Source organism: Microcebus murinus, chromosome 4 (assembly GCF_040939455.1).
Source record: "Microcebus murinus isolate Inina chromosome 4, M.murinus_Inina_mat1.0, whole genome shotgun sequence".
In the NCBI taxonomy this organism is placed as follows: Eukaryota; Metazoa; Chordata; class Mammalia; order Primates; family Cheirogaleidae; genus Microcebus; species Microcebus murinus.
The window spans coordinates 12,865,492-12,880,575 of record NC_134107.1 but is presented as its reverse complement, the minus strand read 5'-3'; the positions used below and the strand labels follow the sequence as shown (position 1 = coordinate 12,880,575).

At 43.8% G+C, this 15,084-nt stretch overlaps 1 protein-coding gene across 4 annotated transcripts in view; it reads left to right on the top strand.

The window, feature by feature from the left end:
- Positions 1 to 100: 100 nt before the first annotated feature.
- LOC105878539 (uncharacterized) overlaps positions 101 to 15,084 on the top strand; it is a 32,901-nt gene continuing 17,917 nt past the window's right edge. For 3 of the 4 annotated variants that reach the window (XM_076001795.1, XM_012778114.3, XM_012778115.3), the window contains exons 1-2: positions 101 to 2,209; positions 9,361 to 9,647. In XM_076001795.1, the coding sequence (XP_075857910.1) occupies positions 169 to 1,647 (1,479 nt within the window). In that variant the 5' untranslated portion in view covers positions 101 to 168 and the 3' untranslated portion in view covers positions 1,648 to 2,209; positions 9,361 to 9,647. Of the gene's footprint in view, positions 2,210 to 6,472; positions 6,654 to 9,033; positions 9,209 to 9,360; positions 9,648 to 15,084 lie in introns of those variants that run through there. The other variant, XR_012918917.1, reaches the window with a different exon arrangement.

The following is a 15,084-nucleotide window of genomic DNA, read 5'->3' as shown; positions in this document are numbered from 1 at the left end:
GGCCCGCGCGTGCGCACTAGCCCAGTCTGGGGCCCACCAGGCGGTGGGCGGGGTGGTGGGGAGGAGGTTGAGGGGGGAGGGGGGAAGAGGGTGAGGGTGGGGAAGAGGGCGAGGGAGGCAGGCTGGAAGGGGGAATGAAGAGCGGGGCGAGAGCAAGGGGCGAAGCTTATGGAGAAAGGGGTTACGGTAAGGTTTCCGCACATGGGTGTGAGGGAGCGGCGGGGTAAGCAGCTTAAGCGGACGAAGGAGCGCGACGGGGCCAGCAGCCGCGGCGCTTCAACCCAGGCGCGGAGCCGCGGGCGGTCGCCGCTGGAGCGGAGCTACAAGAAGGCGCCGGGGTTTCGAGAGAAAGTGTGGGTACCTTGGAACGGGCTCATCGTGATTGGGAAGAGAGTAGAGCTCCTGGGTAGAAACACGCCAAAGCCTAGGATGGGGGACCGGAAGCCTGATTCTGAGTACTGGGCAATGGAAGATGTGGAAAAGATTGTCTTGAGAGAGAAGCCAGATCCAACTGAAGAAAGTATGAATGTGAAGTTACTGCACGGTGTCGCCGATGCATCAGAAGCTTCAGCAGATTTGGGGAAAGACAGCCCAAAGAAGATTCGGGGAAAGCAAGAGGTCAAACGCAAAATAGAGGCTGAATCTAAGAGTGCAGGCACGACAGCAGGGTCTAGGAGGGGGTCTAGGATTGGAGAGAATGTGAGGTCTACCAGGGAGGTTGACACCAATGGAGAGGACTTGAGGTCCAGAGGACATAAAATGGGGCCGAATGAGAAGAAGCTGAGGTCGAGTGGAGAAGAGCTGAGGTCCAGTGGAGAGAAGCTGAGATCCAGTGGAGAGAATGTGAGACTGAGCCGAGAGACGCTAAGATCTAGTGGAGGGAATCTGGTGTCCAGTGGAGAGAAGCTGAGATTGAGTGGAGAGAAGCTGAGATTGAGTGAAGAGAAGCTGAGATCCAGTGGAGAGAAGCAGAGATCGAGTGGAGAGAAGCTGAGATCGAGTGGAGAGAAGCTGAGGTCGAGTGGAGAGAAGCTGAGGTCGAGTGGAGAGAAGCTGAGATCCAGTGGAGAGAAGCTGAGATCCAGTGGAGAGAAGCTGAGGTCTAGTGGAGAGAAGCTGAGGTCGAGTGGAGAGAAGCTGAGGTCGAGTGGGGAGAAGCTGAGATCCAGTGGAGAGAAGCTGAGGTCGAGTGGAGAGAAGCTGAGGTCGAGTGGAGAGAAACTGAGGTCGAGTGGAGAGAAGCTGAGGTCGAGTGGAGAGAACCTGATATCAAGTAGGGAGAAGCTGCAATCGAGTGGAGAGAAGCTGAGGTCCAGTAAAGAGGATTTGACATCCATTGGAGATAAGCTGGGATCTGCTGAGAACGATTTGGGGACCAGTGGGGAGAAGTTGGAGCATTCAAGAATGGACAGCATAAATGAAGTGGAAACTGAAAAAGTGGTAAAAGCTATTACTGATGAAAGATTGGTAGAAATTACTGATGATGAGATGGAAGTTCCTTTTGAAAGAGTTAAAAGGAGTGATGAACTAGAAAGGACTGAGGAAGAGGTGGAAGTTGAGGCGGACGTCGTGGATGAAGTCAAAGATATTACTGATGATTCTGTTAGTATGGAAGAGAAAGACATAGGTGAGGATACCAGTGCATGAGGAAGATGAAGGATTGAAACTAAAGAAGGAAAGAGACACAGACAGGTGAAGTACAGAAAATCAAAGAGGAGAAATCAGAGCCAAGCAGAACATTATTGATCCTGAAGGGGTAAAGATGAGAGAGGGAAGGAGAGAGACTGAGCCTACAAGAAGAAAGAGTGAAGAGATGCTGGGGATAAAGGCAGAGGCCAGAACCAAAGGAAGTGAGGGAGAGTGGCACGGAGGAAAATGGCAACCTTTGGAGGAGAAAGACAAGATTTGGTGAGGTGTTGAACAGAGAAGAAAATGGGCTATTGGTTATGGGAGAAGAGCTCTGACTGAGGACCTTATAGGGAAATGTTTTAGAGATGGATTGAGGATGGACTAGAAGGATTTAGTCTAATGCATGATGGGTATATGAAATGTAGGAAAATTACATCAGGATCAAAGGTAGATTTTGAGGGTTGTGGAATAACGTGCAGGCTGAGGTGAGCAAAATGATTGAAAGAGGATCCCAAAGAATGAAGGGCTCAAAATGACAAAAGCAAGAGGAGAGGAGATAAGAAAGAAGTGAAGAAAAAAAGTAAGAAGCCATATCCCGTAATGGTGATTGTGTTTGTTGGGTTTTCAAGTTGTTTCCTTCACTATTTCTGTATTCTCTCCCATGTAGCCGATTTTACCATCTAACGTGACAGGCTTCTGGCAGGGTCCTATATATCTGGACCAAGCTCATCTTCACTGATCTTCCTTCTAAGTAGCCCCAAAATTGTGTCCAGAATAATTGTGGGGCTCCACTATCTTATTGATAATAACTTCACCATGATTGCCATTTCCACAGGTTCTTCTCACCTCCACATCAAATTTCAGTTGCTCGTGCTTAATTTGAAGTTTTTGATTATTTGCACCTACATTATTTCCATCTTTGACTTTTAATTATTTATTTAATCACATGGACTTTTCCACAGGTTCCCTTTGTCTCCCTGGGAGCCTTCTTTTATGTCTTCCACACGCTATCTACCTTCTACACTCACCCCAGGGAAGAGAGAGGACTTTGTGAGTGCCTCCTGTCAAGACTTCAGCGTGAAGACTTAGGCTCCTATATCCTGTTTATCTCTTGGTTAGGGTTGTAAGAGGGGGCTAAAAGGAATCCTGGGGAGATAGGACAAAAGGAACATTTTACTGTCCTTTCTTCTCTGTGTACACTTTCTTTCTTTGTTTTGAAGGGGGAAGGGGAGGGGGCAGGGTCTGGCTCTGTTGCCCAGGCTGGAGTGCAGTGGCTGTTCACAGGCATGATCATAGCACACACTACAGGCTGGAACTCCTGGCTGAGCTCAAGTGATCATCCCACCTGAGCCTCCCAAGTAGCTGGGACCACAGGCACGTGCCAACATGGCTGGCTGCAAATTTCCAAGGAGTAGCAACTTTGTCATTTCATAACATAACACAAGTATCATAACACAAGTTTATAATAGCCTCATGGTTTTTGTTTGTTTGTTTTGTTTTTGTTTTTTGAGACAGTGTCTTGCTTCATTGCCCAGGCTAGAGTGAGTGTCATGGCGTCAGCCTAGCTCACAGCAACTTCAAACTCCTGGGCTTAAGCAATCCTTCTGCCTCAGCCTCCCGAGTAGCTGGGAGGCAGGCATGCACCACCATGCCCAGCTAATTTTTTCTATATATATTAGTTGGCCAATTAATTTCTTTCTATTTATAGTAGAGATGGGGGTCTCAATTTGCTCAGGCTGGTTTCAAACTCCTGACCTTGAACAATCCGCCCGCCTTGGCCTCCCAGAGTGCTAGGATTATAGGCGTGAGCCACCGCGCCCAGCCAGCCTCCTGTTTTATAATGGTTAAATTTTCTACATGTTTTTAGCCCAATACTACATATTGGGCTAGTTTTCCTCAAAGGCTTCAAAAGATCTGTACACTCCCTTGCTTTTTGTTGTTGTTGTTGTTGGATTTGTTGTTGTTTGTTTGAAATTTCCTTCTTGGAGTCATTTATGCTCTGAGTCTAATGTAGAGTGGCCTTCTAGGCTTGCTCCATAGCTGCCTTCTGGGGCTTTGTGCCACCTCTCTTAGTTCTTCTGTGTTGGATCTCCTACTGCCTGGATCTCAGCCCTTCCTCCTTTTTCCTGTTTTATTCCCTCATTTTGGTTACTTGCATCATCTGATAGCTTCCAGCGAAAGGGACTATGGGAGGTAAACTTTGTTGTGACACTGTATCCTTCTGAAAATATTGATTCTTCACTCATATTTGATTGGTTTAGGTATAGAATTCTAGGCTGGAAATATTTTTCCCTTAGAATTTTAAAGGCATTGCCCCACTATCTTCTAACTTCCAGGTGTTGCTGTTCATAAGTCATTTTGTTCTCTTTTGTTTTGAGTCCATGAATATGATATTTTTACTCTTTATATAAATTACCTGTTTGCTACCACTCCCTGGCTCAACCTGTCTCCTCTGCCCATTTTCTGTGCTTCTGCTAGAGGATGTTAGAGCCTGAATTATAGCTCTTATCTTTTTTTTCTCCATTTGTTCCTCTCTCTTTTTTAAAAAAATATGTTTATAACTTCTTTTTCTTTTCTTTCTTTTTTTTCCCCTAGTAAAGTTTCTGCATGTAATGTTCCTCTCTTTTTGTTCTACTCTTTGGGCAATTTCATTAACTTTTTAAAAACTTGATACATAATAGATGTACATATTTTTAGGGTACATGTGATATTTTGATACATTCATATAATATGTAAAGATTCAATCTGGGTAATTGGAATATCCATCACTGTAAATATTTATCTTTTCTTTGTGCCAAGAGCATTTGAATTATTCTCTTATAGCAATTTAAAATGTGCAATAGATTATTGTTAATTATAGTCACCCTACTGATCTATCAAAGACTAGGTTTTATTTCCTCTAGCTAACTGTGTATTTGTACCCATTAATCAACTTCTCTTCATCCCCTCCTTCACCTCCACTGCCTGGCCTCTAGTAACTACCAATCTGTCTTCATGAGATCTGCTTTCAACTTTGTTAACTTTATCTTCTTACCCTTTCTATTAAATTTGAAAACTTTAACTCTCTCTTGTTCACTGATTGCTTCTTTTATATATGTATATGGCATTTCTGCTCTTATTTTTACATGTTCTCTTAGCTCTCCAAGGATTTTTCTATTTTTAAGTTTTCTTCTGCTTTTCACATTGTTTCCCTGAATTCTCCTCCCCCACCCATTTTTTCTGGTTTTTTTTGTGTGTGTGTGTTTTCAGGCTAAAGAGGGTTGGGGGAGGGGATTCATGAGTTTAACCGCTTTATATATGGACTTCTAAACAGTTTCCCTGCCTTCATCTCCCTGCCTTTCTCCTTCCAGCTGAGTATCTGGTCCCTCCAGGACCTGAACTTTTGGGGGGGACAAGTAGAGTGAATTCTTGCACTTTTGTTTATATTTTTCTCTTCAAGTATTTAAGTCCCAGCTTCCTCCACTCTGCTAAGTTTGTTCCCACTCCATCCCTAAAGGTTGTTGACCCAGGAATCCCCTATTATCTGCTCTCTTGTCCTCTTTGTCTTTGTGGTTTTAAACTATTTTTATTCCTTTATTTTCATCTTAGTGGAGTTTGAAGATAAATGCATGTGTGTGTTTGGTCTGCCATGTTTGACAGAAAGTCTCAACCTTTACTTATTTATTTATTTTTTTGAGACAAAGTCTCACTCTTTTGCCTAGGATAGAATGCAGTGGTGTCATCATAGCTCACTGCAACCTCATACTCCTGGGCTCAAGTAATCCTCCTGCCTCAGCCTCCCAAGTAGCTGGGACTATAGGCACAGGCCACCTTGCCTGGCTAATTTTTCTATTTTTAGCAGAGATGGTGTGCTCAGGCTGTTCTTGAACTCCTAATCTCAAGTGATCCTTCTGCCTCAGCCTCCCAGAGTGCTAGGATTATAGGTGTGAACCACTGCACCCAGTTCATTCATTATATTTTTGATTATTCTTAATTGAACTCTCAAAAAATATCTCTAAATTCCTCTTAAGGGTAACTTGCTATTTTCTTTATGAATTTTTCCTGTGTAAAAGTAGTTAACTCAGTGAACAAATAAACTGCACTACTGTACTACTACTACAGCGTACAACAAGGTGTACTAAATCCATTATTATTAATAATGCTGTGATTTCAGGCCGAGCACGGTGGCTCACGCCTGTAATCCTAGCACTCTGGGAGGCCGAGACGTTCGGATTGCTCGGATTGCTCGAGGTCAGGAGTTCGTAACCAGCCTGAGCAAGAGCGAGACCCCGCCTCTACTATAAATAGAAAGAAATTAATTGGCCAACTAATATATATAGAAAAAATTAGCCAGGCATGGTGGCGCATGCCTGTAGTCCCAGCTACTCGGGAGGCTGAGGCAGCAGGATTGCTTGAGCCCAGGAGTTTGAGGTTGCTGTGAGCTGACGCCACGGCACTCATTCTAGCCTGGGCAACAAAGCAAGACTCTGTCTCAAAAAAATAAATAAATAAAAAATAATGCTGTGATTTCTCCCACAGCGGTGGGAGGGGCACTGTGGGTTGATGAGCTACGATGATGCCACTGCACTCTAGCCTGGGTGGCAGAGCAAGACCCTGTCTCAAAAACAAAAAATAAAACAAAACAAAATCAAATAAATAAGTAAAGAACAAACCTCTCTGTACCCACATTCCCTTCTCGCTACTACCCCATTTCTCTTGCTTCCCGTAGTAGACTCTAAAGTGGCCCCCAAAGATACATTCACTTTCTAATCACAGGAACCTATGAATGTTACTTTAATGTGGCAAAAGATATGATTAAGTAAAGGTCTTGAGCGGAGGAGCTTATTCTGGATCATCCAGGTGGGCCCTGAATTCACATCACAAGTGTCCTTATGAGAGAGAGAGACAGAGGATGACACACACACAGAGGAAGAGGCAATGTGATCTCAGAGGACAGCCTGGAGGGATGTGGCCACAGGTCAAGGAATGCTGACAGTCACCAGAAGTCGGAAGAGGCAAAAAATGGATCTTTCCCCAGAACCTCTGTAGGAAGTGGGACCTCTGCCAACACCTTGGTTTTAGCTTTCTTCTCCAGAGCTGTGGGAGCTTTTGTTTTAAGCCACCCAGTTAGTGGTAATTTGTTATAGCAGCTCTAGGAAACTAATACACTCATCCTTACAGCAGAACTTCTCCAAAAATTGTCTATGCTTGTCTTCTCTAAATCTTCTCCATTCTTTTGGTTTGTTATTTAATTTCTTTTCTTTATTTTTCTTTTCTTTCTTTTTTTTTTTTTTTTTTTTTTTTTTTTTTTTGAGACAGGGTCTTGCTCTGTTGCCCAGGCCAAAATGTAGTGGCATCATCAAAGGTCACTGCAACCTCAAACTCCTGGGCTCAATTGACCCTCCTGCCTCAGCCTCTCAGGTAGCAGGGATTACAGATGCACATCACTATACCCAGCTAATTTTTAAATTTTTTGTAGGTATGGGGTCTTGCTGTATTGCCCAGGCTGGTCTAAACTCCTGGGCTCAAGTGATCCTCCCACCTCAGTTCTTTTGATTTTAGTTTTTTAATTCTTTTTCTGAGAGAGCTTGTTAGAACACATCTATTCTTTTTTTTAAAATTTTATAATTTTCTCTTTTTAATTTTATTTTTTTCTTTATATTTTTTATACTTTTTCAGAAGGAAAAGTTGGCGAACATCTATTCTTTTTTATCCAACTTCTTATATGTTTATATTTTTATTTATCCAACTTTTAAATATTTTAATATATACAGAAAACTTGAAATATTAAAACAATGAACAACTGAATATCCTCTTCCTAAATTTGATAGTTGATAACAGTTTGCAGTATTTGCTTATTTCTATATACTTGAGCATATATCTTCTAAGAATACTGTCTCCTATATATCTATAATACCCAAGTAAAGTAAAGTTTTGAAGTTTTAATTTAACAAATTAAAAGTTAAGATTAATTCCTTAATATCATCTAATATTCCATCTGTATTCAAATGTCCTACCTTGTTCCTAAAATATCTTCTATAACTTCTTTCCCTTGTCCTAGCATCCTTGCTTGTGGAATGTGGTTGCTAAATCTTTTTAATCTACATCAGCATCCATCTTATTTTGTTTTTAACAACTTTGACTTTTTTAAAGAATTCAGGCCAGTTTATTATAGACATCCCACATTCTAGATTTACCTGGTTGTGTCCTGATGATGTCATTTAGTCTGTTCTTCTATCTGCTGTAATTTCTGTAGTTCTTCACCTGGAAGTTGGGGCTAGAGGCCCTGGCTTCTCTTTCTCTGTTGCATTCGTCACCCTCTGATTCAGCTTTCCTCCTGGAGTTGTTTATTATCTATCTGTGCACATTAGGATGTAAGCTTCATGAGAGCAGCTGTGCACCGTGTGCCTTGTGTGTCTGTCTGGTTACTTGCTCTAGTCTGGTGTCTAACCAGCACATAGTAGGCACTTGGCATGTATTTGCAGAATGAATCAGTCCATCATATTCAGTGACTTTCCCGGTCTCAATGCTATTTAACATCTATTGAGAAATTGCTGTAATAATTCACTGTTTCTTAGAATATCTCACATTTTTGTAAGCATCAAAAGCCTGAAAATGTCTTTATTCCATACTTGTGACTTGTTAAGGTACAGAATTTTCTCTGATCAGCGTGACATGTGTGCCTTTGTTTTCTTCCTTCCAGCGTGGCCCTTGAGAGTCCAGAACTATTTTTCTATTGAGCCAGTTGCACGACCAGGTGTTCTGTGTATGAGGTGCACATCTCTGCTATTTCTGCTTCTTTATGGTGCAGAAGCTGAGAGCTTGCTCTTTATTCCATTCTCTAGGAGCTCCGATCTGATCATTAAACAATAAAGTAGAAGGCCGGGCGCGGTGGCTCACACCTGTAATCCTAGCTCTTGGGAGGCCGAGGCGGGCGGATTGCTCAAGGTCAGGAGTTCAAAACCAGCCTGAGCAAGAGCGAGACCCCGTCTCTACTATAAATAGAAAGAAATTAATTGGCCAACTGATATATATATAAAAAAAAAAATTAGCCGGGCATGGTGGCTCATGCCTGTAGTCCCAGCTACTCGGGAGGCTGAGGCAGGAGGATCGCTTGAGCCCAGGAGTTTGAGGTTGCTGTGAGCTAGGCTGACGCCACGGCACTCACTCTAGCCTGGACAACAAAGTGAGACTCTGTCTCAAAAAACAAAACAAAACAAAACAAAAAAAACAATAAAGTAGAGATACTGGGTGTGAGCAGAGTTGTAAAGATAAGTTGCAGACAGCTCAAACCTAGTAGTCGGACCTTCTTGACAAATGACAGTGATAGCTCACGTTTACGGAATTCTTGTAATAATCAGAATAATTTAATAGGCACCATGCTAAGCCCTTTACCTGTTCTCTATCATTCAATCCTTCCAACAGCTCTTGGAGATAGGAAGTATTATTCTATCAACTCTACCAACTAGGAACTGCCAGAGCCAGGCCAGGAGCCAGGCAGCCTGACCCCAGAGCCGCACTGGAAACAGCTCTGCTTTACTGCCTCCTCCGTTCTTACTGCACAAGCCCTGCAACTGGGCTTCCTAGCCTGCCAAAGCAGGTCTGCGATGGTGCTGGGGGTGGGGGGATGGGGAGTGAGGCTGTGTAACAACCCTTCCATTCATTCAGCAAATGCTGTTGAATGAGCGCTTCAGTGGCAAGTATTTAAGAACATAAATGCCAAAAAACAATGATGTTTATTTTGTTTCCCAGATCGCTGCCTGCCCGAGATCCTCACTCCTAGCCTCCTCTGGAAACTCTGAGAGTCAAGGAATTGTCTTTTATAAGCGGCCTGCACAGGCACAAGGTCAAGACGTGGGCAGTTTTCGGTTGCATGAAGGTCTCTCAGATTGTAGCACACAGTATACAAATTATGAACGAAATAACCAAATTTGTTCCTTGGCTGGATTACTTTTTCTCCTGGGATATCAGATGCATTCCACCAAGGCCACTGGAAGAAAAGTGAAGATCAAGCCACCATAACAAATGTCAACCACCTCGTAAGTGGAGATATTTTCAATTTTTAGGTAACTAGAGCTTTGCATATATAATATCCTTTTCTACTAAAATGAATCAAAACACATACAATCCAGGGAATTGAAGGCTCCTGAGTGATATTATATATTTTTATTATCTTAGTCTTTCTTTGTATATTCCCAAATGTCTTTGTTTCTTGTAATAGTGTGTTTTTTGGCTTCTGTTAAAATACCCTCTTAGTTGATCCCATTAATTCATTCAGCAAACATGGAGCACTTACTGTGTGCTAGCTGGAAATGTATGAGACCAGATTCTTGCCCTTGGCTTGCTGTCTCATGGTGAGCTGTCTCAGCAAGTAGATCACGATGCTTTGTAAGATGGGCTAGAAGGGCTATGTGCTACGTGTGTTAGGAGCCACAGAGGAGGAAGGGCCTGAGCTCAGGGGCTGCTCAGGGGGTGATCAGAGAAGGCTTCTGGTGGAGGTGACCATTGGGGCTGGACTTAGAAGGGTGAGCAGGAGTCAAGCAGGTGAATGTGGAGGACAGACATGCTAAGCAGCAAGAATAGTCTTGCCGAGGTACGATGACAGGAAACGGTGTGGCTTGTTTGGGGAAAAGGGAAGAAAAGGGGTTTGGTGTGGTTGGAGCACAGAGAACCTTCTAGAGACTGGTGGGATGTGAGCCTGGGGCCAGACTGGGGAGAGCCTGAAAGGCAGGATGAAGGAATTTAGACTTTGTGCTGTGGGTGACAAGGAGGATGGTACCATCGGATCTGTGCTTCACGTAGAGAAGTCACCATGCCAGAGATGGAGCCATCTGGACGCGGCCAGTGTGTGCTCAGTAAAGCGGAGATGTGATTATTAGATCATGATAGTAAATAGCTCAGGGCAGAGAGGACGAGGTTATGGACTAAGGCGGAGAGTGGAAATAAAAACAAGGGGATAGGTTTGAGGGGGTTTTAGAAGTCCCATTTAGCAGGATTGGCTGATTGATTTTGAATGGTTGGCAAGGAAGGGGACACCAAGCTTATAGACAGCAAAGCTGACTTGGATCATCAGACACTTGTACCATCCACCCTAGGTGCCTTGCACGCATTATCCCATTTAATCCCCCTGGCCTTCCAAGAGGGATTGTTACTACCCGCATTTTATAGGTGAAGGTGTTGGAGCCCGCCCAGGGTGGTCAGTGAAAATGGCAGAGTTAATATGGGTGGTTGGTCGTGAGTGGTGGAGTGAGGCAGACCTGAACCCAAGCAGGAGCTCCCCCAGCTGGCTGGCCCGTCAGTGCCAACTGATTGGTAGATGAAGTGTTGCCCTAGGAAGCAGTTAATGAGTGGCTGGTTTGGGCTTGGAACCCACTGGATCCACCTACTGCTTCGGAGAGCTCATGATCAGCCAGGTGCCACATCGGGCTGTAGACAAGTTATGCTTGGCCCATAGAATATCTTAAGACCATTTCTTAGAACGAATTGCTAACTTTCTAAGAATCCAGAGATTGATTTCCAGCTTTTCTTGGAAAATGAGATCTGGCCTCACTGGGCCTATGTAGCAAGTGGAGCTGCCTGTCTGTGTTTCCTACAGCTGGGCCCGGCTGGCCTGCCTGGGCCCCCTCCTACCTCCACAGGCATCTGACTTTTCGTCTCTGCTGTCCCATCGTGAGGTGTACCTCTCAGCTCGGGTATGAGGCCAAGCTGTGCTTTCGCATTTAATCTGTGTCAAGCCCAGGCCTCCATTGATGGCTAAATACTCTTTTTGAAGTTCGGGGAATGTAAGATAAAAACATGCTGTGGGAATTGAGAAAAACTAAATACCCACCCACGCATGAGCACCCACAGGGAGGAGGACTGTAAAGGTAGCACAGGACAAAGGCAATGGTCGTAGTTCCTGAAACCAGCACAAATGGGAACAAAATATAAATCATACCATGGAAAATGGCAGAAGTCATGGCCCGTTATCAGTATACAAATCATGTTAGGATTTTTTGGGTTTAATTTGTTTTGTAATGAATAATTTGCTTGAATTTTGAGCTGTGTGCTTTGGACAGATTATAAGGACACTTTGGGGAAGGTGCGGGTGTGTGTGTTGGGGGCCAGCCATAGTTTACAAAGCTTGGAATTTTCTACAGAAATTCGGTTTCAGAACATTTTTAGAAAGCTTTACGATTTATTAAAGGTTGAAAACATGTTTCTGTACCATTAAGTTAAAATGCAAGGCCCACAGTGACAAACAGGTATTTGTATTAAATATTTTGTTCCAGGCCAGGTGCAGTGGCTCACACCTGTAATCCTAGCACTCTGGGAGGCCAAGGTGGGAGGATTGCTCAAGGTCAGGAGTTTGAAACCAGCCTGAGCAAGAGCAAGACCCCACCTCTACTAAAAATAGAAAGAAATTAATTGGCCAACTAAAAAATGTATATAGAAAAAATTAGCCGGGCATGGTGGTGCATGCCTGTAGTCCCAGCTACTCGGGAGGCTGAGGCAGGAGGATCCCTTGAGCCCAGGAGCTGGAGGTTGCTGTGAGCTAGGCTGATGCCATGGCACTCTAGCCGGGGCAACAGAATGAGACTGTCTCAAAAAAAAAAAAAAAAAAAAAGAAAAGAAAAATATTTTGTTCCATTTAAAATGTAACAATAATCCCTTGTGGCCATGGTCAGGTTGGACAAATGGCCACATTTCGTGTTTGTGTGAGTTTGTTTGTTTGCAATCTGTAAACTGCACTTAGAGAGATACGTTAAAAAAAAGTGCAATAAGCCGAGTTGACTAAAGCTGCAGGAGTGGATTCCTAATCCGTCTTCTTTGTGTCGTACCTGACAACTTTCCATCATGCCTCGCTGCCTGGTTCAGGAACTTGTTCTCAGGAGTCTTTTTTACACAGATCACATGGGTCTCCCAAGGCCATGCTCTGCTGCCCCTGGACTCTGACCCTGCCCAGCAAACCTCCTTCCTCCTTCCTCTCCTCCTCAGAGACTCCCTGCCCCCATGTGCACACCTAGGGTGGGACCTGGACGTGTATTGTGGCAAGTTCTTCTGTTCTTGTTTCTTATTGATACAGACTGTGTATCAACACTAGGTCTGCATCAGACTGTGCCTAACCCTAGTTGTTTAGCACCATGCTGAGAGCTAGGGATACAACAGACAGGTGCCCTACCTAGGGGACGAGAGGAACACATGCAGGGAGTAATTGGTGAACTAGGTAGCACTTTGTTACAGTTCTCTAACAACTGATATTTTATCGGAGTCACATTATAATTTGAAATGTGGCCTAAAAAGGCTAGGGTTCTCAAAAGATCCAGCCAAGTTCACGATAAAGTTCTACTCCTTACTCATTCATTTAACAAATATTTATTAAGCACCTGCTATTCATCAGGTGCATTCCAGATGTCAGTATTATAACAGAGAACAAAACTGGCAAATAGCCCTGTTCTCTCGGGGCTTACATTATCACGGAAAGAAACAAAAAAGAATGTTGATGTGTAATATGTTCTAAGAATTTTGAAGAAAAATCAAGCAGGGGAAGGGAGGGAGGATGGTGGGGAGGTGGACTGCTCTTTGAGGAAGGCCTTTCTGATGAGTGACTCTTGAAGCAGAACCCAGAGGAGGTGAGGGGAAGTGGGTTGCTGCTGGAGGAAGTCCTTTCCAGACAGGAGAGTGCCAAGGACAGAGCCCTCCACCCCAGGCGGGGAGTGTGCCTGGTCTGTTTGAGGACTAGGAAGTCACTAACTGATCTACAGTCCTTATTTTTCCTTGTCTGCAGGCCCATGGGCTTGTTGGGGGGAACCAATGAAATAGTTTATGTGAAAGTATTTCAGGGGTCCTCAAACTTTTTAAACAGGGGGCCAGTTCACTGTCCCTCAGATGGTTGGAGGGCCCTTGGAGAGCGCGGCACACATTCCACACATGCGCACTGTGGGCCCGGGACGAGTCAGCTGCTAAGCAGGACAGGCAGTGGCAGCAAAAACACTCGGCAGGCCAGATAAATGTCCTTGGCGGGCCACACGTGGCCCGCAGGCAACAGTTTGAGGATGCCTGATTTATGTAAACCTTCAAGCACTGTATATAAGTTATTATTTTTATGTTGACTTTATCAAGTATTTGTAGAGTATCTAAATCATCAAGGGTCATAATTATTATATTACAATTTTGCCCTTTCATTTTTTTATTGAGGTGAAATTCACATAATGTATAATTAACCATTTTAAAGTGTACAATCTGTAGTATTTAATGTATTCACAATGCTGTGCAACCACCACCTCTCTCCTCTCTCTAGTTTCAAAATGTTTTCATCACACCTGTTCTTTCTTTCTTTTTTCTTTTTCTTTCTTTCTTTCTTTCTTTTTTTTTTTTTTTGAGACAGGGTCTCACTTTGTTGTCCAAGCTAGGGTTCAGTAGTATGATCATAGCTCACTGTAGCCCTGAACTCCCAGGCTCAAGCAATCCTCCTACTTCAGCCTCCCAAGAAGCTAGGACTATGGTTGTGCAACACCACACGTTGCTAATTTTTAAATTTTTTATAGATACAGGGTCTTGCTGTGTTGCCCAGGCTGGTCTCAAATTCCTGGCCTCAAGTGAACCACCTGCCTTGGCCTCCCAAAGTTCTGGGATTATAGGCATCAGGCATGCCTGGCCTCATTTTTATTATTTTATTTTGTTTTATTTTTGAGACAGAGTCTTGCTCTGTTACCCCGGCTAGAGTGCTGTGGCATCAGCCCAGCTCACAGCAACCTCAAACTCCTGGGCTCAAGCGATCTTCCTGCCTCAGCCTCCCGGGTAGCTGTAACTACAGGCATGTGCCACCATGCCCAGCTAATTTTTTCTATATAGATTTTTAGCTGTCCAGCTAATTTATTTTTATTTTTAGTAGAGACGTGGTCTCGCTCTTCCTCAGGCTGATCTCGAACTCCTGACCTTGAGCCATCCTCCTGCCTCAGCCTCCCAGAGTGCTAGGATTACAGGTGTGAGCCACCGTGCCTGGCCCCAGCCTCATTTTTAATGTTGATTTGTGTTACTACTCTTGAAATAGGATTTTTCCCCCATATCTCACTTTCTCCTTTCTGTTTCTAGCTGGCCTCTGCCAATTCCTGTGATTCATCCATGTGTGTATTCAACAGCTATTTATCCTGTTGGTCCTGGGGATTCAACAGTGACAGTGACAAATAGGTCCCTGAATCCAGTGGGGGTCCTCATAATCTAGTGGGGGATATAGACACTGAATGGACAATTGCCAGAAAATTAATTTAAATTATGATATATTCTTATAAGAAAAAATACTTTGAAATTCATGTCATATACACTTGTGAATTTACTGAAGCTACTAGAAGAGAGATGCCACTCTTAGAATAACAGGACTATGTTGTTTTTATAATTGTGCTCCTGGGTCAGACACACTGGAGAGAAAGATCCCCTCAGGGAAGTGACTTGGATTATGTTAGGGGGTAGGTAGGCAGGCGTGGGGAAAAACAGTGC